We start from the raw sequence: 24,293 nt of genomic DNA on the forward strand, positions 1-24,293 counted from the left end.
GCTGGTGCAGTCACTGTGTACATACATTACATTACTGATCCTGAGTTACATCCTGTATTAGGCCATGTTCACACAGTGCGTTTTTTACCGCGGAACCGCGGCGGTTTTGCCGCTGCGGTTCCGCAGCTGTTTTCCATGCAGGGTACAGTACACTGTACCCTATGGAAAACAGGACACACTGTGCACATGGTCCGGAAATTGTAAAAAAAAAGCCGCGCTGAATAGCTCCCGGAAAAAAGAAGGAGCATGTCAATTCTTCTTCCTGAACCGCAGCGGTTCTGCACCCATAGACCTCCATTGTGAGGTCAAAACCGCAGTAAAACCCGCAGATCAAAAATATATCTGCGGGTTTTACTGCGATTTGATGTGCAGAACCGCTGCAGCAGGAAGTGCGGGGGAGCGGGCGGAAGTGCGTGGGCGGAGTGTGGCTGCCCCCCCGTGCTCCGATCCCGCCCCCCCGTGCTCCGATGCCCCCCCCCCGTGCTCCGATGCCCCCCCCCAGTGCTCCGATGCCCCCCCCCGTGCCCTAATCTCCCCCCCTTATACTTACCCGGCGTCCCGGTGTCCGTCCGGCCGTCTTCTCCCTGGGCGCCGCCATCTTGCAAAATGGCGGGCAGATTCGCTCCAAAGTGCATTTTGATCACTGAGATATAACCTATCTCAGTGATCAAAATAAAAAAATAGTAAATGACACCCCCCCCACTTTGTCACCCCCATTGGTAGGGACAATAAAAAAATTAAGAATTTTTTTTTTTTTTTCACTAAGGTTAGAATAGGGTTAGGGTTAGGGGTAGGGTTAGGGGTAGGGTTAGGGGTAGGGTTAGGGGTAGGGTTAGGGGTAGGGTTAGGGTTAGGGTTAGGGGTAGGGTTAGGGGTAGGGTTAGGGGTAGGGGTAGGGTTAGGGTTAGGGGTAGGGGTAGGGTTAGGGGTAGGGTTAGGGTTAGGGTTAGGGGTAGGGTTAGGGGTAGGGGTAGGGGTAGGGGTAGGGGTAGGGTATTTTCAGCCATTTTAGCCCTAAAAAGCTTCCTAGGAAACACACAGTAAAAAAAGGATAAAAAAACGCATCAAAAAACGCATCAAAAAACGCATCAAAAAACGCATCAAAAACGCATCAAAAAAGGACAAAAAAAGGACCTGCGTTTTCTGCCAAGAGCTGCAGTTTTTTAAAAAAAACTGTCCTGAAAAAAAAAGGATGGAAATCCTGAACGTGTGAACATACCCTTATACTCCACAGCTGCACTCACTATTCTGCTAGTACAGTCACTGTGTACATACATTACTGATCCCGAGTTACATCCTGTATTATACCCCAGAGCTGCACTCACTATTCTGCTGGTGCAGTCACTGTGTACATACATTACATTACTGATCCTGAGTTACATCCTGTATTATACCCCAGAGCTGCACTCACTATTCTGCCGGTGCAGTCACTGTGTACATACATTACATTACTGATCCTGAGTTACATCCTGTATTATACCCCAGAGCTGCACTCACTATTCTGCTGGTGCAGTCACTGTGTACATACATTACATTACTGATCCTGAGTTACATCCTGTATTATACTCCAGAGCTGCACTCACTATTCTGCTGGTGCAGTCACTGTGTACATACATTACATTACTGATCCTGAGTTACCTCCTGTATTATACTCCAGAGCTGCACTCACTATTCTGCTGGTGCAGTCACTGTGTACATACATTACATTACTGATCCTGAGTTACCTCCTGTATTATACTCCAGAGCTGCACTCACTATTCTGCTGGTGCAGTCACTGTGTACATACATTACATTACTGATCCTGAGTTACCTCCTGTATTATACTCCAGATCTGCACTCACTATTCTGCTCGTGTAGTCACTGTGTACATACATTACATTACTGATCCTGAGCTACCTCCTGTATTATACTCCAGAGCTGCGCTCACTATTCTGCTGGTGCAGTCTCTGTGTACATACATTACATTACTGATCCTGAGTTACATCCTGTATTACACCCCAGAGCTGCACTCACTATTCTGCTGGTGCGGTCACTGTGTACATACATTACATTACTGATCCTGAGTTACATCCTGTAATATACCCCAGAGCTGCACTCACTATTCTGCTGCTGCAGTCACTGTGTACATACATTACATTACTGATCCTGAGTTACATCCTGTATTATACCCCAGAGCTGCACTCACTATTCTGCTGGTGCAGTCACTGTGTACATACATTACATTACTGATCCTGAGTTACATCCTGCATGATACCCCAGAGCTGCACTTACTATTCTGCTGGTGCAGTCACTGTGTACATACATACATTACAGTACTAATCCTGAGTTACATCCTGTATGATACCCCAGAGCTGCACTCACTATTCTGCTGGTGCAGTCACTGTGTACATACATTACATTACTGATCCTGAGTTACATCCTGTATTATACCCCAGAGCTGCACTTACTATTCTGCTGGTGCAGTCACTGTGTACACACATTACTGATCCTGAGTTACCTCCTGTATTATACCCCAGAGCTGCACTTACTATTCTGCTGGTGCAGTCACTGTGTACACACATTACTGATCCTGAGTTACATCCTGTATTATACTCCAGAGCTGCACTCACTATTCTGCTGGTGCAGTCACTGTGTACATACATTACACTACTGATCCTGAGTTACATCCTGTATTATACTCCAGAGCTGCACTCACTGTTCTGCTGGTGCAGTCACTGTGTACATACATTACATTACTGATCCTGAGTTACATCCTGTATTATACCCCAGAGCTGCACTCACTATTCTGCTGGTGCAGTCATTGTGTACATACATTACTGATCCTGAGTTACATCCTGTATTATACTCCAGAGCTGCACTCACTATTCTGCTGGTGCAGTCACTGTGTACATACATTACATTACTGATCCTGAGTTACATCCTGTATTATACTCCAGAGCTGCACTCACTATTCTGCTGGTGCGGTCACTGTGTACATACATTACATTACTGATCCTGAGTTACATCCTGTATTACACCCCAGAGCTGCACTCACTATTCTGCTGGTGCGGTCACTGTGTACATACATTACATTACTGATCCTGAGTTACATCCTGTATTATACCCCAGAGCTGCACTCACTATTCTGCTGGTGCAGTCACTGTGTACATACATTACATTACTGATCCTGAGTTACATCCTGTATTATACCCCAGAGCTGCACTCACTATTCTGCTGGTACAGTCACTGTGTACATACATTACATTACTGATCCTGAGTTACATCCTGTATTATACCCCAGAGCAGCACTCACTATTCTGCTGGTGCAGTCACTGTGTACATACATTACATTACTGATCCTGAGTTACATCCTGTATTATACCCCAGAGCAGCACTCACTATTCTGCTGGTGCAGTCACTGTGTACATACATTACATTACTGATCCTGAGTTACATCCTGTATTATACTCCAGAGCTGCACTCACTATTCTGCTGGTGCAGTCACTGTGTACATACATTACATTACTGATCCTGAGTTACATCCTGTATTATACTCCAGAGCTGCACTCACTATTCTGCTGGTGCAGTCACTGTGTACATACATTACATTACTGATCCTGAGTTACATCCTGTATTATACTCCAGAGCTGCACTCACTATTCTGCTGGTGCAGTCACTGTGTACATACATTACATTACTGATCCTGAGTTACATCCTGTATTATACCCCAGAGCTGCACTTACTATTCTGCTGGTGCAGTCACTGTGTACATACATTACATTACTGATCCTGAGTTACATCCTGTATTATACTCCAGAGCTGCACTCACTATTCTGATCCTGAGTTACATTATACTCCGGACTGTATCCTTTATTTGCTGAAGTCGGAGTTCTGCTCTTCCTGCAGTATATTCTGTGTTCCGTTGATACGTTCCAGCAGTATGTAATACGATGTGACCGGTGGGATGTGATGACCCTTTGTGCTGATCACCTCTTGTCCGTCTTTTCCTCTGCATTTTCCTGAGCGGTGCAGGCGGGATCCTGCACTATTAATGTACATTGTGTCATCTCCTGGCAGGCGCGGGCATTGCTGTCCGGCTGCCAGTTACAGTGCCAGTCATGGCCTCTCTCTTGATCCTGTTCTTTGTCCCAGTAATGCTTCTGCCAAGAGCTGAGAACCAGCCGGGCCCAGCCTGATCCGGTGTTTACCACCACCGCCCTCCCTCGTGGCCGGAGTGACGGAGGATGTTTATATAGTAGTAATCCACATTATACACACCGCCACTATGTAGCTTGTGCGCTGTCATTACAGGTCATGAGATGTTGTGGTTGTTTTTACCCCTTTTTTTAACCCCTTAGAACAGGATTAGAAAAACATGACCACTTTCTTCCAAAAACAGCGCCCCTCTTAGCCACAGGTTGCATTTGAAATTGCAGCTCGGCCCCATACACTTCAGCGAAGAAGAAATGCAATACCAGGCACAACCCATGGAAGTTGGAGCGCTGGTTTTGTAGAAAAGAAATCATGTTTTTCCAATCCATTTAATGGGAACCTGCCACTTTAAAAAAAATAATAACCTGCGATATAGGGTTAATCTGCAGGTAAAAAGCTCGGAACCTTCCCACCGCACTTGGAATACCCCCCCACCCCCGAGGCCTGGAATAAATTAGCTTTATTCTCCCTGGCAGTGTTCCGGTTACAGTCACGAGGTGTCACGAGTGTTTCACGTCCTCCAGGGAGATCTGGGGTTAGAAGATCACAATGTATTGAGAATCGCAGATCTTCTATTTAACCGGTGCGCTTAGTTTCCTTTGGTGCTGAAGATGTTAGTGACCTTTCTATGCTGGCTAGAAACTTGCAGCTGTTCCTGACCTGGTCATTTCCTCTCCCCATAAAATCTGGTCAGACCTTTTCTTTCTTGCCAGTGAGAGTTTTGCTTCCTAGCTCCTTGATATCGCAGTGCTGAGTTGGAGGTCGTGTTGTTGCTGGAGATTGTTGCTGTTTTAGGGTGTATGCTTTCCTTTTTGTCCTATTCCTATTTGTTTGGTACATTCCTACCCTTCCCTATATACCTCTCTACCTTTTGGTGTTTATATTTTAGTTGTTCTGTTATCCCTTTCTGTCTTACGTGTCAAAACACTAGCATTTCTGTCCCAGGCCTCCTGGTGGAGAAGTAGGGGACAACTTATGGAATAATAGGAGAATAGTAAGGCTGGTGGCCCAAGCCTCCTCACCTTTAGAAGTACCTTTGGGACCAGGAATACTTGTGGCCCCAGTCCTAGATACCTTTAAGACCCCTTGCCATATCTACATGTAATCACGGCGTGGATGGCGCTGGCATGATTTCAGTCACTGCTCTGTGTACAGACTGACAGCAGGGTCATAATTAGATCAGTCAGTGTCGGGGGCACGGTTGCAGGCGCCGCTCTCTATACACAGCGCTAGATACAGTGCTATGGTTAGACTTAGGGCTCGAGTTAGGCTTAGGGCTCGTTTTAGACATAGGGCCAGACTTAGACATAGGTCTTTGGTTAGACATTGGTTAGGCTTAGGGCTAGGATTTAACTTAGGGCTATGGTTTTGACATAGTGCTAGTTTGGCTTAGGGCTAAGGTTAGGCTTAGAGCTAGATATAGGGCTAGGATTAGGACACAGGGATTGTTGTCCCGGAGACCAAAGTTTATGGGTAAGGTTCGATATACAGTAGCTCTATGGTTAGACATTGAGTTAGGGTTAGTCTTAGGGCTAGAGTTAAGCATAGGGCTAGGTTTATACAAAGGATTATAGTATGACAAAGAGCTAAGGTTAGGGCTATGGCTAGGATTAGACATAGGGCTACACTTCAGCTTAGAGCTAGGGTTAATTATAGGGCTTAGTTTAGGTTTAGGGCCAAGATTAGACATAGGGCTCCGCTTAGGGCTAGGGTTAATTATAGGGTAGGCTTAGGGCCAGGGTTAGATATAGAGTTTAGTTTAGGCTTAGGGCTAAGATTAGACATAGGGCTAGGGTTAGATACAGGGCTAGGTTTAGGCTTAGGGCTAGGCTTAGACATAGGGTTAGGGTTAGATTCCCCTAGGATAAGACATAGGGGTAGCCTTAGCTTTAGAGTTACTGTTAGGGTAATAACATTAGTAGATAAAAAATTCAATAGTAAAATAAATTATTATTTTTAAAATTCTGTCTGATTTCAGTAACAAGGAGGGGAAAAAAAAGTAGTTCAAAGCACGAACTATAATGATATTAGTATTTTCCTCTAATTACAATACTTGGGAGACTTGGGGTCAATACTGGCCTGGTGGAGGAGACTCGGTGCCACTGGTTCATTAGTAAGGGGGCTCAAAACATGGGGGACGGTGCTTTGCATTTATTTGACTGGGTTTTGACAAAGTTTTTTTACTACAGTATATTATTTTTTTAATTGATTTCTATCTTTGTGTTATGTTATCTTTTATTTATGTTATTACTTTTGTTCTATCTCTTCTCTGGTTTTTTATTCTCGCTGTATGTTGGTATTATTTGAGCTCTGTAGGCGGTATTTATAGTATGACATCTTACAGTGTATGTCGGTGTTTGCATTTTATTGTGTTGCTATTTAGGCTACTGTGTGACAGCATTTATGGCCGATGTCTGGCACTATATCGACACCGTGCTGTATGGTGGTATCGCTATTTATACACTGTATGTGGCGGTACACCGCTTCTATGGTGCATTTATAAGAACTGCAAGGAAACATGCCCTATATTGCAACCGGCCTCAGTTTTTGGTATACTTCTTGGCCGGGTAGTTCTCATCCATACTTCCACTGGTTATTAGTGTCATGATCCAGTCCGGGGTTTGTTTCTTGCTATTCTCTCCCTGGTCTGGTTATGCAGGAGTTAACCTTCTTTGCCTCGTTTTGGGATCTGTTTTGCTATTTCAGTCAGGCAGCGTCAGCTATAATTCTTTCCCCCGGTTTGAGCGAATGACGACACCCTGATTTGTCCTCTGCCCTGGTTACTCAGTTCCCCTGCCTTCCCATTCCTGCTCCTTGCTCATCTTGCTGTGTAGTCCCCGTGCTGTGACCTTTGGTATCTGACCCGGCTCGTCCTCTGTCCTGTTTTCTGTCTCACATCTCTGGCATCTCCGCTCCCAACTGGCTCCGACTTCTTTTGTATATGACCACGTTTATTGCTGTTTCCCCTGGTACTGCATCTCCTGTCCGTTCCTGACCCGGCTTGCCTGACCACTCTCTCGCCACCTAGTGGCACCTGCACTGCCGCACTGTAGTGTTACGCCATGTATGCAACCTATCTTCCCTCTCCAGCGCCCCCTGGTATTGGAGGCACGATCCGACGCTGTGGCAGCATTACAATTAGTAATGCATGATAGGAAATCTTCCGAAACGCAAATGCACAGAGCATGCCCTCTGCAGACACTGAACCAGCAGGGAATGCAAAACAGTTGTGAGCTCTGAATATTTCTACAGTATATTTTACCCTTGAAATATGTTTGTCATAAGCAATTCTCCACTTTTGCATTAATTTCATGTTGTGCTGATCCGTCCGGCGCGGCTGCAGGGATCCTTCGCCGTGTAGGAATGCGCTCGTCTTCAGCAGATGTGTTTTTAGGACTGTGATGTAATGGTCTATTGATGTAAGGACAATTGATCCAGATAATTACCGGTTGGAGAAGACGCTGCACCTCTCTATCGTACGTGCGTGCCGCTGTAATTACCTAAATCTTCGTGCTGTAAACATTCATTAGTCGCTCGAGACTGTTTACCTTCTGTGATTACCCCGCGCTCGAAACGCGACATGCACACGTAACGCGCCTCTCTCTCTTCTTTTGCAGATAAATCCTGGCCCGCCCAGCCGGCGTTCCTCCACGAGAAGGATCGGCCGTTTAAGGTACGCCGACAGTCACCTAGGTCCCGTCCAACTTGGTAGTTGTATTATTTGCGGACGCCATGTGCGGAGACGCACCACCTCCGTGTAATGCCGCGCAGGCATGTCGTGGGCTGTGAGTGCGGAGATATTCTAGAAGCGATGAATCTATCAAAATTTGAGTCTGACGGAGCACGGTCTGATTTTTTTTTCTCGTTGAGTGCATTAAAAAAAGTCCTTTTTTTTTTTTTAAGTTCAGGCACGGGATCCGAAATGTGCAAAATTGCGACTCCACTTTTTGCATTTTGCCAAGAAGCAGCGGCCAGACAGGAGGGAGTGGAGCTGACTACTCAGTGTTTGTATACAAAACATTCAAGGAACAAAAAATAGAAAAACCCTGCTGTAACTAAATAAGTAAAAAAAAAAAAAGCAAAAGTGCATTTAAATAACTCAGGGTTCTTAGTAATACTGTTTTTGATCAAAAATAGCATAAAAGCCATCCCACCACGACAAGGTGACTCTGATTGGGACGGTCCTACACTGTCTAATATTAAAAACCTTACCATGTGTCAGAGTTGACCTCAGTGTGTGAGGGCAGACAAAAGGACCGGGTCCCGTCTTGTGAACTCCAGTCTGGGGAAGCCTTTAAATGTAATTTCCAACTCAGGAAAGGGAGGCCACACCCTGGCTTGGACAGAAAAAAACGCAAAAATTGAGCTTGGTTTAAGTTGGTATACATGCAGCACGTGTCTACTACTCATTGTTTGTAGTCTGTAACTTTGGAGACGCATGGGTCTGAACGGAGCTGCGTACACAAAACGGCAGATTTTTAATTAAGACTTTGTCAAGTTGCTTCATTTTTCATGCATAGGAGTAATCAGAGTAAACATGGGCTGTAAAGATAGAAACTGCTTTGTCTTTGTATCGGTGGTGTTCGGGATCTACTCACGTTTGTGTTATGCTTTTGTAAATTTTTTGTATGAAGGGATTGCAGTGTGATTGGAGCAACGTTTGTGAACAGTAAATGTAGTAAGAATGTTCCTTCTGTCTTCCCGTACAGAGACACGCCGGAGACTTCGCCACGGAGGCCGAAAATAGTAAGTCGTTTGTTTTTATAGTAGACCTAAATCACGAGCGGTGCGAGAACGGTAGGAGACGCCTATTATTGGGCTCCGCCGCGAAATCCCACGCGTTCTGCAATTTTCTACTTTTGCATTTATTTTGGGATATAGCGATTGTCAAAAAATGCAACATTGTTACAATTTTTTTTGCAATCGACTTTTATACTCAGAGTTTAGCAACATTTATGTTTCCTGATTGCAAAGTGCTAGAGCCCATAGTTCATGCGAGGTTCCCTGGGGAAAAAGCCACGCCATGACGGAGGAAGAGAACGACAGGTAGTAACGCTACGAGATGCAATTGACCCTTTAATAGAACCTTGACGCATTCAAGAACCCCCGAAACAGCTGTCTGCAAATGTCTGCACAGAAGATTCTAGATTGGCTCCTTAAAGGGTCAGTATTGTCTTCTAGGGGCGATGCCTCCTGTAGGTGTAGATGAAGCATGACCGCACAGCCTGGTTCCCTTTAAAGTGGGATACAGCACGGTGCAAAATTATTAGGAGGTTATAAAAAATAATTGCAAAGTAAGAAACTTTCATAATAGAAGTGTTAGGAGTTTAGCAATGAACAAAAGAGAAATTCTAAAAAGCATCAATATCCAGTGAGGGCCCGTCACCTCCATCATTTCTTCTCGGCACAAAGTCAGAGATGTTATAGGGCTATGTTCAGGTGCGCAAGTCACCAATTATACCAGATATCGTTTTCATATCTAAGCGGAAACACAGCTGGCACAGGAACAGTTGGAGGGTTAAAAGTGGGTGAGGAGCAGACACACTCTACGACAAAGGTGAGGTTATAGAAGACAGATTCATGTCACTGGTCAAACACCATGTCATGACTGAGCGCAACAACAAGACACAAGGTAGTTATACTGCATCAGCAGGAAGCTCCACAATGCAAAGATTTCACTGGGGGTTCAAAATGTGCCATTCCAGATCTTCCAAGAAAACATGAAGAACGACGAGAACCATAGATGCAGGGGTTGGTCACCAGATACTGATGATGGAGGCGACAGGCGGTCACCAGATACTGATGATGGAGGCGACAGGCAGTCACCAGATACTGATGATGGAGGTGACGGTCAGTCACCAGATACTGATGGTGGATGCGATGGTGTCATCAGATACTGATGATGGAGGCGACATGTGGTCACCAGATACTGAGGATGGAGGCAACAGGTGGTCACCAAATACTGATGATGTAGGCGACAGGTGGTCACCAGATACTGATGATGGAGGCAACGGGTGGTCACCAGATACTGATGATGGAGGCAACGGGTGGTCACCAGATACTCAGGATGAAGGCGACAGGTGGTCGCCAGATACTGATGATGGAGGCGATGGGTGGTCACCTGATACTGATGATGGAGGTGACAGGTGGTCACCAGATACTGATGATGTAGGTGACAGGTGGTCACCAGATACTGATGATGGAGGTGACAGGTGGTCACCAGATACTGAGGATGGAGGTGACAGGTGGTCACCAGATACTGAGGATGGAGGAGACAGGTGGTCACCAGATACTGATGATGGAGGCGATGGGCGGTCACCAGATACTCAGGATGAAGGCGACAGGTGGTCGCCAGATACTGATGATGGAGGCGATGGGTGGTCACCAGATACTGATGATGTAGGTGACAGGTGGTCACCAGATACTGATGATGTAGGTGACAGGTGGTCACCAGATACTGATCATGGAGGTGATGGTCAGTCACCAGATACTGATGATGGAGGCGATGGGTGGTCACCTGATACTGATGATGGAGGTGATGGGTGGTCACCTGATACTGATGATGGAGGTGACAGGTGGTCACCAGATACTGAGGATGGAGGAGACAGGTGGTCACCAGATACTGATGATGGAGGCGATGGGCGGTCACCAGATACTCAGGATGAAGGCGACAGGTGGTCACCAGATACTGATGATGGAGGCGACAGGTGGTCACCAGATACTGATGATGGAGACGACAGGTGGTCACCAGATACTGATGATGGAGGTGACGGGTGGTCACCAGATACTGATGATGGAGGTGACAGGTGGTCACCAGATACTGATGATGGAGGGGACAGGCGGTCACCAGATACTGATGATGGAGACGACAGGTGGTCACCAGATACTGATGATGGAGGTTACGGTCAGTCACCAGATACTGATGATGGAGGTGACAGGTGGTCACCAGATAATGATGATGGAGGTGACAGGTGGTCACCAGATACTGATGATGGAGGTGACAGGCGGTCACCAGATACTGATGATGGAGGTGACAGGTGGTCACCAGATACTGATGATGGAGGTGACAGGTGGTCACCAGATACTGATGATGTAGGTGACAGGTGGTCGCCAGATACTGATGATGGAGGCGACAGGTGATCACCAGATACTGATGATGGAGGGGACGGGCAGTCACCCAAATCTGATGATGGAGGCGACGGGCGGTCAGCAGATACTCAGCCCCTTAAGAATGAGTTATATTCTCCAGATATAAGACGATGTCCTTCTCTCCCCGTTGTGCAGGTCTCTGTGTGCATCCTGAGAAGAGGCTCCGCTCGTCCTCCTTCACGTTCAGGCCAAGCCAGTCCTCTTATGATACAGGTACCTTCTATTTCTCTATTTTGTGATCTTTTAAATAAGGGGCTCAACAAGTGTCTGGTAGCGGCGTAACCCCTGCAATCCGACAAGGACCATGGATGAGGGCGATGGTCGATATTTTGGATGTTTGTGGGGGACTCTGCAGCGCCACCACAGGAGAAAAGAAGCACTGCACGGTTCCAATGGAAATGAATGGGCTGTCCATATAAAGCAGGGACTTACTGAGTCCTCAGAGGATAGCCGCTCTTTGTAGTCACAGATAAGGGTCCCCAATGATAATTTATTAGGTCGGAAGCTGTTTTCTTCTCTTTGTAATACATGTTCTCACTCTCCAGATCACAGATTGTTGGAGAAACGTGTCCGCTCCTCCTCCTTTACTTTGCTGTCGAGTTTTCCTCCCAGTCAGCCCGGTAAGTGCGATAACATATATCGGCCTCAGTGATCAGCGCCGCTGTGTGCGGGGCACGGCCGCCGGTAGCATCATGGTGATAAGGGGACATAAAAACTATAAATTGCCCGTTATCACCCCTCCGTCACAGTCACTGCTGGCATCCAAAAACGCCCTGCAGACTGTGGGTGTAGTGATAACATGTGTGGGGTATGTGGGGGGCCATGGACCTGCAGACCCGTCCTCATCACTGTCATGTCCTGTGATTACAGTGCTGAAGAACAATGTGTTCATGCCGGCCACACTCCTGCAGGGGCAGAGGAGCAGCGCAGATGCAGGTTTGTGCCATTATCATCACTTCTGTTCATCCATTATTCAGCGGATCCAGCATTGCCCGCATCCTCCACCACCCTGCTGAGCCGGGGATAGCACAGCCGGTCATTCGCTCGTTTCACACCCGGGTTTATCATTTCTAGTAGATTCACATTTATATTCTAAACCAAAAAAATGATTTTATGAAAAACTGATGCCGACAAATTCATGATGGATGGATGGATGCGGAGAGGGACGGATGGATGCAGGGAGGGATGGATGGATGCAGGGAGGGATGGATGGATGCGGAGAGGGATGGATGGATGCGGAGAGGGATGGATGGATGCAGAGAGGGATGGATGGATGCAAAGAGGGATGGATGGATGCAAAGAGGGATGGATGGATGCAGGGAGGGATGGATGGATGCAGGGAGGGATGGATGGATGCAGGGAGGGATGGATGGATGCGGAGAGGGATGGATGGATGCGGAGAGGGATGGATGGATACAGGGAGGGATGGATGGATGCGGAGAGGGATGGATGGATGCAGGGAGGGATGGATGGATGCAGGGAGGGATGGATGGATGCAGGGAGGGATGGATGGATGCAGGGAGGGATGGATGGATGCAGGGATGGATGGATGCAGAGAGGGATGGATGGATGCAGAGAGGGATGGATGGATGCAAAGAGGGATGGATGGATGCAAAGAGGGATGGATGGATGCAGGGAGGGATGGATGGATGCAGGGAGGGATGGATGGATGCAGGGATGGATGGATGCAGAGAGGGATGGATGGATGCAGAGAGGGATGGATGGATGCAAAGAGGGATGGATGGATGCAAAGAGGGATGGATGGATGCAGGGAGGGATGGATGGATGCAGGGAGGGATGGATGGATGCAGGGAGGGATGGATGGATACAGGGAGGGATGGATGGATGCGGAGAGGGATGGATGGATGCGGAGAGGGATGGATGGATACAGGGAGGGATGGATGGATGCGGAGAGGGATGGATGGATGCGGAGAGGGATGGATGGATGCAAAGAGGGATGGATGGATGCAAAGAGGGATGGATGGATGCAAAGAGGGATGGATGGATGCAGGGAGGGATGGATGGATGCGGAGAGGGATGGATGGATGCAGGGAGGGATGGATGGATGCGGAGAGGGATGGATGGATGCAGGGAGGGATGGATGGATGCAAAGAGGGATGGATGGATGCAGGGAGGAATGGATGGATGCGGAGAGGGATGGATGGATGCGGAGAGGGATGGATGGATGCAGGGAGGGATGGATGGATGCAGGGAGGGATGGATGGATGCAGGGAGGGATGGGTGGATGCAGGGAGGGATGGATGGATGCAAAGAGGGATGGATGGATGCAGGGAGGGATGGATGGATGCAGGGAGGGATGGATGGATGCAGGGAGGGATGGATGGATGCAGGGAGGGATGGATGGATGCAGGGAGGGATGGATGGATGGATGCAGGGAGGGATGGATGGATGCAAAGAGGGATGGATGGATGCAGGGAGGGATGGATGCAGGGAGGGATGGATGGATGCAGAGAGGGATGGATGGATGGATGCAGGGAGGGATGATGGATGCAGGGAGGGATGATGGATAGATGGATGGATGGGTGGTTGGATGTGTGGGTAGATACATGGATGGATGATGAGGGAAAGGGTGTGTGGATGGATGGATGGATGTGTGGATGAGTGGGTGGATGCGTGGATTGATGTATAAATGGGTGGATTGATGGGTAGTTGAATGGATGGGAGCATGGATGGGTGCATGGATGGATGGATGCATGGATGGGTGCATGGATGGGGGATGCGTGGATGGATGGGTGGATTGATGGATGGATGGGTGGTTGTCGGATGAATGGGTGGATGGATGGGAGAATAGATGGATGGATGCAGGGAGGGATGGATGGATGCAGGGATGGATGGATGCAGGGAGGGATGGATGGATGCAGGGAGAGATGGATGGATGCAGGGAGGGATGGATGGATGCAGGGAGGGATGCATGAATATCTGCCTGGGTGGGTGGATGAATGGGGGGATGGATGCAGGGAGGGATGGATGGATGCAGGGGATGGATGGATGAATAGATGGATGGATGCAGGGAGGGATGGATGGATGCAGGGAGGGATGGATGGATGCAGGGAGGGATGGATGGATGCAGGGAGGGATGCATGAATATCTGTGTGGGTGGATGAATGGGGGGATGGATAGATGATAGATAATAGATGCATGGATGGGTGCATGGATGGGGGATGCGTGGATGGATGGGTGGATTGATGGATGGATGGGTGGTTGTCGGATGAATGGGTGGATGGATGGGAGAATAGATGGATGGATGCAGGGAGGGATGGATGCAGGGAGGGATGGATGGATGCAGGGAGGGATGCATGAATATCTGCCTGTGTGGGTGGATGAATGGGGGGATGGATAGATGATAGATAATAGATGGATGGGTTGTTGCTGTGCACTCAGCTGACTTGTGTCCTGACCATTGATCCCTCCGGATCGTCTCACTACCCTGCACTCAGCAGATTTCCTAATTAGCGGAGGATGATGGCGCACCCGGTACTACACCTCTCATCCTCCGCTCCAGCTTCTCCCTGTACGGAGCTTTTTATTTCTGCACATTAGTGGAGAGGTATCTCCCTCGGTTCCATCATCCTCCTCTCGGCCCCCATTATCCATATGACGTCCTCTTACACCGGGAGTAACGTCCATGATAAGTAAATGTCCACGTTCTGCAGGAAATGTTCCCTCCTGGACGGTGATCAAACCGGCGACGCTGCAGCCTCCGCCGATCGCCGTGCGCAGAGATGTGGAGGAGACAGAAGCCGCCGCCGTCTCCACCAGACCAGACAACAAGGTAACGTTGTATTTCAGATTCCGAGCTCCTGACACGACACTTCTCACAGCTGAGGGTCTGCTACAGTAGTAGCCAGTCACAAGAGTGGACTCCAGGTTGATACGTTTTTCCTGCGCTGATACATTGTAGCAGACTCATTTAGCTCCTAATAATAATGTTCATGAACAGCAAGAAATCAACAGGGAACAGAAATAGTAGAACTTTCCATTGTACAGATTTTCAGAATAGAGAGCAGCTTCAGTGCCGGAGTTGCTCTGGAGGACCGGACTCTGTAATACTCGATTTCCCTTGTGGGGGAGCTGCAGGGAAATTGAAGACCACCATATTACAACTGATTGCTGGGGCATCTGTGATCGGCCTATATTTGGGTAATCCTAGCAAAAAAAGGACTGTCCGCAGCCCCTCACCCTCTCCAACAAAGGAAACTCCAGATTTAGGGCACTTTCTGTAACTCTGTACAGACGAGACTACAGTTTCCTATTGATTTTGGCAGATACACGTAGATAAAAGCGGCGCACCAGCAAGCAACGCTGATCAGCCGAAATCATCTCCTGGACCTGCGTGCAACAATGGCATTGGAATAAGGTGAGATAAGCAAGAAGTGTAAGGTGGGGGAGGGGAAGCATAAGTGCTACCACTGAGTGACCAGAATCTGCCTAGGATCTTTATTGATCAGTAGGAATTTTTTGGAACCTATCAAACCAGTGGGAAACCATCTGCAGAGCAACATCTGTTGAGATAGTCTTGTATACTACTTGTCTTCCTCTCCATTAAAGCTGAGCTATGCTACATGCAGACATATACCCGACACTATGCCCCTCGCCCAAAAGTAGTTCCAAAATGGCAAGTTTCGGTGGAACACTTTTTTTTCTAGTTAATTATTAATCACTATTTGCAAAGTTGTGAATTTTTGTAATTACAACAAGTGCTGTTTTAACTGCCTACTTCATACTCTTTTACATGCTGCTTTGAACTGCTCTTCTATGGAGAATCCGTACTCGGACTCTTTTTACAGACACTATCACTGTCTGAGCATGGGCAAGAGGAGCCGAGGAGTCCACAAAGGAGAGCGTTTGTAAATAGCGTTTGAAAGCGGATTTTTCCGTTAGGGCAGCAGTTCAAAGCAGCATGTAAAAGAGGATGAAATAAGCAGGTAAAACGGCACTTTCAACAACGGTGTTAGTGAGAAAGAGAAATGGAAGCAAAATAGGGTTATATGTTACGTTATAAAGATTCATAATGTTGGAAAGGCTGACCGGGGACCATTTCTTTTTAGATTTAATTGTATGATTTGTAATATCAGACAAAAAAAGGATCCAAATGAAGGGAGAAAGGGCAGGGATATAGTTTCTACATTTTGAAAGTTCCTTTAAAGTTAGAACTATCTTTAAAAAGTGGTGTTTATTGTTGGGGTCCACATCCCGAGACCCCCAGCAATAGCTCAGCCCGCAGTGAAGGACGGATCCAAAGACTTTTCATTGAGCCTGTACACCACTGTGTGCATGCTGATCCATAATCTGAAAGCTTCTGTGCTATGGTTTAAGCGATCAATGGGGGTCTCATAACTAGGACCCCCACAGATCCACAGGGGCTTTGAGGGGCTATAATACTGGTAAGGGTGGGAACAATACAGTGAGGGAAGGTTTGTGCTGCAGAAAGATTCCTCCCGGCCACAGGTGTATTCTGTCTGTCTGCATTCTGCCTATCCCTTATACTTTACATGTCATACTTTGTTTTTGTAAGTTTTATTGTCCCTTTAAAGCATTTTATATAGTAAACTCTTATTCCCGAGACTGTCGGATTATTGTATGACCTCCTTCTTCTCTTATCCAGGGCGCAGCCTTTCCAGCAGATGTTTATACCTCACAAATATAATGTGGATTTTGTTTTCGGACAGAACATGGATAGAAGAGTCATGGTGAGCTGACGAGGGGCATCTGGGAAAGTGAAACGTTGTGACAAGTCATTATAAGGGACGGGGAAAGCAGCTTTTCGCTTGTTTTTAGCTTCTTTTTTTTTTTTTCTTTGTTGCTTGATGCAAAGTTTATTTTATTCAATTGAAATGGGGAGATCTACTAACCAGAGACCCCCTACAGGAAAAACGGGGGCTCCCTGATGGCCAATGACGCCACAAAAGCAAAGAATGGATGGAGATGTGGCCCTCCGATCAGATGTACGGGACCGGAGCCGCTGACCCATCCTCTTCCATCAGATTTGTGTCTGGATGGGGGGACGGCTAATAGGGTTCCCATTGCGTTTCCCAAAATACTCTGTGACCACTGACCCTGAAATGTAGAACGACTCTGGGGTATTTTATCTGGTTTTCATGGAGGAGACCCGAAAAGGAAATTGTGCTTAGTACAAACCCCGTCCTCCTATCTACAGCCGGGCGTAAGATAAACTGATCTCTCTATTTACAGAGCCCCAAGAGGCCGACGGCGACTCAGACCAACGCACCCAAGAGGGAGGTCCCAGCACCCAGAGTGTCCTGTAACAGGGACTGGCCCTATCAACGTAAGCCACGATCTGAGCGGGAGAGACCTCAATATACAGCACTGTCTGAGCGCTATCTGCAGCACTATCTGCAGCACTGTGTACAGCACTATCTGCAGCACTGTCTACAGCATTATCTGCAGCACTATCTGCAGCACTGTGTACAGCACTATCTGCAGCACTGTGTACAGCACTATCTGCAGCACTGTGTACAGCACTATCTACAGCTCTATCTACAGCACTGTATACAGCACTATCTGCAGCACTGTGTACAGCACTATCTACAGCTCTATCTACAGCACTGTATACAGCACTATCTGCAGCACTGTATACAGCACTATCTGCAGCACTGTATACAGCACTATCTGCAGCACTGTGTACAGCACTATCTGCAGCACTGTGTACAGCACTATCTACAGCTCTATCTACAGCACTGTATACAGCACTATCTGCAGCACTGTATACAGCACTATCTGCAGCACTGTGTACAGCACTATCTGCAGCACTGTGTACAGCACTATCTACAGCTCTATCTACAGCACTGTATACAGCACTATCTGCAGCACTATCTGCAGCACTGTATACAGCACTATCTGCAGCACTGTGTACAGCACTATCTGCAGCACTGTGTACAGCACTATCTACAGCTCTATCTACAGCACTGTATACAGCACTATCTGCAGCACTGTATACAGCACTATCTGCAGCACTATCTACAGCTCTATCTGCAGCACTATCTACAGCACTATCTGCAGCACTGTATACAGCACTATCTGCAGCACTATCTACAGCTCTATCTGCAGCACTATCTACAGCACTATCTGCAGCACTGTATACAGCGCTATCTGCAGCACTATCTACAGCTCTATCTGCAGCTCTATCTACAGCACTGTATACAGCACTATCTGCAGCACTGTCTACAGCACTATCTACAGCTCTATCTACAGCACTGTGTACAGCACTGTCTACAGCACTATCTACAGCTCTATCTACAGCACTGTATACAGCACTATCTGCAGCACTGTATACAGCACTATCTGCAGCACTGTATACAGCACTATCTGCAGCACTGTGTACAGCGCTATCTACAGCTCTATCTGCAGCACTATCTACAGCACTGTATACAGCACTATCTGCAGCACTATCTACAGCACTGTATAGAGCACTATCTGTAGCACTGTGTACAGCACTATCTGCAGCACTGTATACAGCACTATCTGCAGCACTATCTACAGCACTGTATACAGCACTATCTGCAGCACTGTATACAGCACTGTATACAGCACTATCTGCAGCACTATCTACAGCTATATCTGCAGCACAATCTACAGCACTATCTGCAGCACTGTATACAGCACTATCTGCAGCACTATCTACAGCAATATCTGCAGCATTATTTGCAGCATTATCTACAGCACTAGCTGCAGCATTATCTACAGCACTATCTGCAGCACTGTATACAGCACTATCTGCAGCATTATTTGCAGCACTATCTGCAGCATTATCTACAGCACTATCTACAGCTCTATCTGCAGCATTATTTGCAGCATTATCTACAGCACTAGCTGCAGCATTATCTATAGCACTATCTGCAGCATTATCTGCAGCACTGTATACAGCACTATCTGCAGCATTATCTATAGCACTATCTGCAGCATTATCTACAGCACTATCTGCAGCATTATCTGCAGCACTATCTGCAGCATTATCTACAGCATTATCTGCAGCACTGTAGTATGTTGCCTACTAATAGTAGCTACGACAGTGTGAATGATTTACTTATCTTATCCTAAAACACTATCCCCCATATAATGAGTTAATTCTCTAATACTGGTTCCACCTCTGGGATCGCCACCTCCATGGTGCTCGGTAGATGATCATCGCCCTTATGATTTCCTCTGATTTCTCTGTATTATAGGACGCAGGACGCAGACAAGCCTTATAGAGTCCGCCGCAGCGTATACCGCCAGACCCAAACTGAAGTACGAACTGGACCGAGTGGATGTGGTCACCGGAGAGGAGTCTGAGCGCAATGTGCTGCAGGTGAGTCACATATTCCTTCTGTAGACACAGCTATCAGATTCTATAGCTCTAAGCAATCACTGTATTTTACTCCAGAGCTGCACTCACTATTCTGCTGGTGCAGTCACTGTGTACATACATTACATTACTGATCCTGAGTTACATCCTGTATTATACCCCAGAGCTTCACTCACTATTCTGCTGGTGCAGTCACTGTGTACATACATTACATTACTGATCCTGAGCTACATCCTGTATTATACCCCAGAGCTGCACTCACTATTCTGCTGGTGCAGTCACTGTGTACATACATTACATTACTGATCCTGAGCTACATCCTGTATTATACCCCAGAGCTGCACTCACTATTCTGCTGGTGCAGTCACTGTGTACATACATTACATTACTGATCCTGAGTTACATCCTGTATTATACCCCAGAGCTGCACTCACTATTCTGCTGGTGCAGTCACTGTGTACATACATTACTGATCCTGAGTTACATCCTGTATTATACCCCAGAGCTGCACTCACTATTCTGCTGGTGCAGTCACTGTGTACATACATTACATTACTGATCCTGAGTTACATCCTGTATTATACCCCAGAGCTTCACTCACTATTCTGCTGGTGCAGTCACTGTGTACATACATTACATTACTGATCCTGAGCTACATCCTGTATTATACCCCAGAGCTGCACTCACTATTCTGCTGGTGCAGTCACTGTGTACATACATTACATTACTGATCCTGAGTTACCTCCTGTATTATACCCCAGAGCTGCACTCACTATTCTGCTGGTGCAGTCACTGTGTACATACATTACATTACTGATCCTGAGTTACATCCTGTATTATACCCCAGAGCTGCACTCACTATTCTGCTGGTGCAGTCACTGTGTACATACATTACATTACTGATCCTGAGTCACATCCTGTATTATACTCCAGAGCTGCACTCACTATTCTGCTGGTGCAGTCACTGTGTACATACATTACATTACTGATCCTGAGTTACATCCTGTATTATACTCCAGAGCTGCACTCACTATTCTGCTGTAGTTACTTATTCTTTTTTTTTTAGGTTAATTGTAAGCTGTTTGTGTTCGACAAGGAGAACCAGTCGTGGACGGAACGAGGACGTGGATACCTAAGACTTAATGACACGGCCAGCAATGGCAGCGGATTATTCAGATCTCGAATAGGTAGAGGATGGAGCCTCGAGGTGTCGCCATCAGAGCCACATTCATCGTAGTGAGGGGAGAGGTGAACAGGAGCGGGCACCGGCCGTCTATGTGATAGCTGGTGTTCATGTACGATCACTATCGCTGTAGACGGTCAGGCATTACAAGGCTAGGCGAAGCATAGTGGTACATTGACGCTCCCACCTTTTATTTGTGCCCTATGCCACTGCCTACTTTGCCCTTTTCTCCACTGTAGGTGAATCACTGCTCCCATACCCTACAATAAAGATAGCCAGACAGCCGCAGCCATGAACGGCCACTTTTGTGCCTCATGAGCTCCCCAATAAAGGGGTCCCATTCAGCTAGGACAGGGGGCCATAAACGTGCAATATCAGTACTGACACACCCTTGCCCCCTGGCTTTTTATTTCTCTCTGAAATGGAAAGCGCATGGGGGTATTCAGCAGATGGTTGGGTTCACATGGCATCATGTCCTGCAGGTGGCTGACATAGGTGGTAACTTTGGGCAGGCGATGGCACCACCTGCCCCATAAGTGGACATACATGAAGTTACATTGAAAGGGGTATAAAGAGGCTTCTAGTGTTGGGACTTGGCCACCATATCAACAGTTAGACCCCCCGAAAACTAACATTGCAAACACAGGTGGTCCATTGAATCCCGACCCAGAAAGGTCGAGCGGGTGAACCTTCTTTCCATCTGGTTTCACAATCCCATCTTTTATTGCCTTTTTTCCTTCTTTCTAATCATGATAATCCTACAAATGGCCATACCCGAAGCCTCCGCGATGGCCTCGCTGCTTCTTTAAATACTGTGTCGGCTTTTTCCTCCCAGTGACTTGCTGTACCCGACTTATCGAATCAGCATGGTGGGGAAGTTTGGGCACTGTGAAAGCCAGAAAACTCCCGCTAGGTAGCAGCAAAAGGTGACGGCCCCCCAAAGGGAGAGGTAAAAGGCATTTTTTATCTTGGGCATCCGTGTACACCCGACATTTTATTCTATAGCGCTCCACTCAGGATTCCAGAGGGGTCAGGATTGCACATTGGTCAGGCTTAGAAATACTTACGTCCTGGGCGCACGGAGGACGCCTCTGAGGCTAATCTTACAGATCGTGCGTCTCATCAGTCCATATTGCTTTAGCTTATGGCTCCCTGTGCTACACGTGGCCGATGTTTGCAATGTGCCTCCTGCAGGTTACACCCGCCATAATGCTACCCTGAGCAATCAGCCCGGGTCACTTTCTGCAGCAAAATGTAGCCCCCTAAAATAAAAGCAGGGACTGACCATTTGGACCTTCTACTGGACGAATGTCCGTATTATATGGTGCCGATACATCAGTGCCATAGATCGTATAGATACAGCTGCCTAATAAAGAATGATATAATGTCCATGGACGATTTCAAGCATCCGAGTTTCGCAGGCGGTGTACAGACCGTGATTTCCAGACCGACTGCGGGTCTCCTGATCCAAACGCAACAATCTCGTAGGTATATACGAGGCTGTCAAATTTGGGTCAGAAATCATTGTCCATACACAGAGCATGAAACTCAAATGTGTGAAAGCAGCCTAAACAACAGAGCCTAAGAATTGTAAAAATAAACACCGCCATACAGTTCTGAAATAAGACCGCAATACAGTGCTGAAACAATGGCACCATACAGTGCTGAAATAAGACCACTATACAGTGCTGAAATTATGCCACCATACAGTGCTGAAATAATGCCACCATACAGTGCTGAAATAAGACCGCAATACAGTGCTGAAATAATGCCACCATACAGTGCAGAAATAAGACCACCATACAGTGCTGAAATAAGACCACTATACAGTGCTGAAAAAATGCCACCATACAGTGCTGAAACAATGCCATCATACAGTGCTGAAACAATGCCACCATACAGTGCTGAAATAAGACCACGATACAGTGCTGAAATAATGCCACCATACAGTGCAGAAATAAGACCGCCATACAGTCCTGAAATAATGCCATAATACTACACTGAAATAATATCGCCATACAGAGCCGAAATTATATCCTACCATACAGTGCTGAAATAATGCCACCAAAGAACAGCTATTACATGAAGGAAACTAGTAAGAGTGCAGTGAGTGTCTAGCTTTTCAACCGCGTTAGTTCAGCCTGTGCCCGGAAGACAAAGATGGGGCATGTAGATGTTTCTCTGCCCCATCCTGGATTGGGAGTGATGGCTTTCGCTATTGAATGTGCGGTCCTATACGACATCCGGACCGGGGCGGTCCTCCCTTCTGCAGAAATGGTTCTAATATGTATTGCACTGATTGGTAGGGGTCTCAAACTTTGGGGGGGGGGGCGTCTGTGGTGGCCCCTATAAGGGAGGTGACTGGTCGCCGATACATTCATTCATCTGCGGCCATTGCTTTCCTCCCACTCCTCCCAGTTTCTTATTTCCCAGTGCCCCCCATAGTACCAGCTCCTGGCTTTACATAAGGGTTTGCAGCTATTTTTCTCTATCCCTAGTGACACGAACCTGCACGCACTGAGCACGCACGCACTGAGCACGCACGCACTGAGCACGCATGTGCACAGATAAGGTAACACTCGCCATATTGATATATTCTCAGGACCTGCGGTCGCGCTGGTCATCCGTGGCCATCGATCCAGACACCTGATTAGTAGGGTCCTCGCTTTATCAGGAGGGTGTCAAACTGACCCCATTAATCAGTAAATGGCGATAGGCAGGCGGAGGCTCGCGGGGCTCTGGGCCGGTGGCCACGGACTACCGATGTGACCACTGGAGCAGGTTCCTGAGGGTCCATATATCAATCTTGTCTGTACGGGGTCTGATGGGCTACTCCACCTAGCCGGCCGTCCATCCACGCTCGCGGCTATCTGATGTGTGTGGCTAATGACTCATGAATGTGGCTCCTGGTATAATTACGAGCTCGTTATCACGCGACACATTTGTACTTTCTCGCTTTTTATATCAAATCTAAACATTTCCTTTCTGGTTTGTTTGTTTGTTTTTTTTATTTTTATTATTTTTTGGGTTTAGTGATGAGAAACCACGGGAATCTGAAACTGATCCTGAACAGTAAAGTCTATGACGAGATGATACTAGAGAGGGCGAACCGGAGAAGTGTGCGCATCACCGCCACCGACCTGACGGAGCGGACCCTCAAGATATTCCTGGTGCAGGTAAGACCCTAACCCCCCGCTATCAGAACAAGGGCTCGGAGGAACGTCAGGGGAACTGATCCTCCTACACAACTCATGTAGGGCCACTCGTAAAGGGCCACTGTGCGGAATCCTCAATTACGGAGGCAGGGACTCAGGTGACTGTCAAAAAACGATTATGGCTACTGCCGTAGTTTGCCGGCCCCAGTGGATGAATACCAATTTGGGATGTGAGTTTTGGGAGCAGAATCTGAGCGGAAATTCTCCAAATCCTTCTCCAAATCTCAAT

The 24,293-nt window shown here is 47.2% G+C and overlaps 1 protein-coding gene across 2 annotated transcripts in view; it reads left to right on the plus strand.

The window, feature by feature from the left end:
• Nucleotides 1–24,293, plus strand: part of RANBP3L (RAN binding protein 3 like) — a 58,843-nt gene that overhangs the window by 26,531 nt on the left and 8,019 nt on the right. Inside the window, exons 2-14 of one of the 2 annotated variants that reach the window (XR_011317540.1) lie at nt 7,809–7,864; nt 8,901–8,937; nt 11,476–11,553; nt 11,886–11,960; nt 12,211–12,276; nt 15,015–15,133; nt 15,627–15,718; nt 16,967–17,051; nt 17,554–17,647; nt 19,545–19,669; nt 20,733–20,853; nt 21,685–21,798; nt 23,883–24,025. Coding sequence is in view for 1 of the 2 variants with exons in the window: in XM_069745949.1 (XP_069602050.1) it covers nt 7,809–7,864; nt 8,901–8,937; nt 11,476–11,553; nt 11,886–11,960; nt 12,211–12,276; nt 15,015–15,133; nt 15,627–15,718; nt 16,967–17,051; nt 17,554–17,647; nt 19,545–19,669; nt 20,733–20,853; nt 23,883–24,025 (1,091 nt within the window). In the remaining variant the exon portion in view is untranslated. The remainder of the gene's footprint in view (nt 1–7,808; nt 7,865–8,900; nt 8,938–11,475; nt 11,554–11,885; nt 11,961–12,210; nt 12,277–15,014; nt 15,134–15,626; nt 15,719–16,966; nt 17,052–17,553; nt 17,648–19,544; nt 19,670–20,732; nt 20,854–21,684; nt 21,799–23,882; nt 24,026–24,293) is intronic. The other variant, XM_069745949.1, reaches the window with a different exon arrangement.

Source organism: Ranitomeya imitator, chromosome 1 (assembly GCF_032444005.1).
Source record: "Ranitomeya imitator isolate aRanImi1 chromosome 1, aRanImi1.pri, whole genome shotgun sequence".
NCBI classification, from domain to species: Eukaryota; Metazoa; Chordata; class Amphibia; order Anura; family Dendrobatidae; genus Ranitomeya; species Ranitomeya imitator.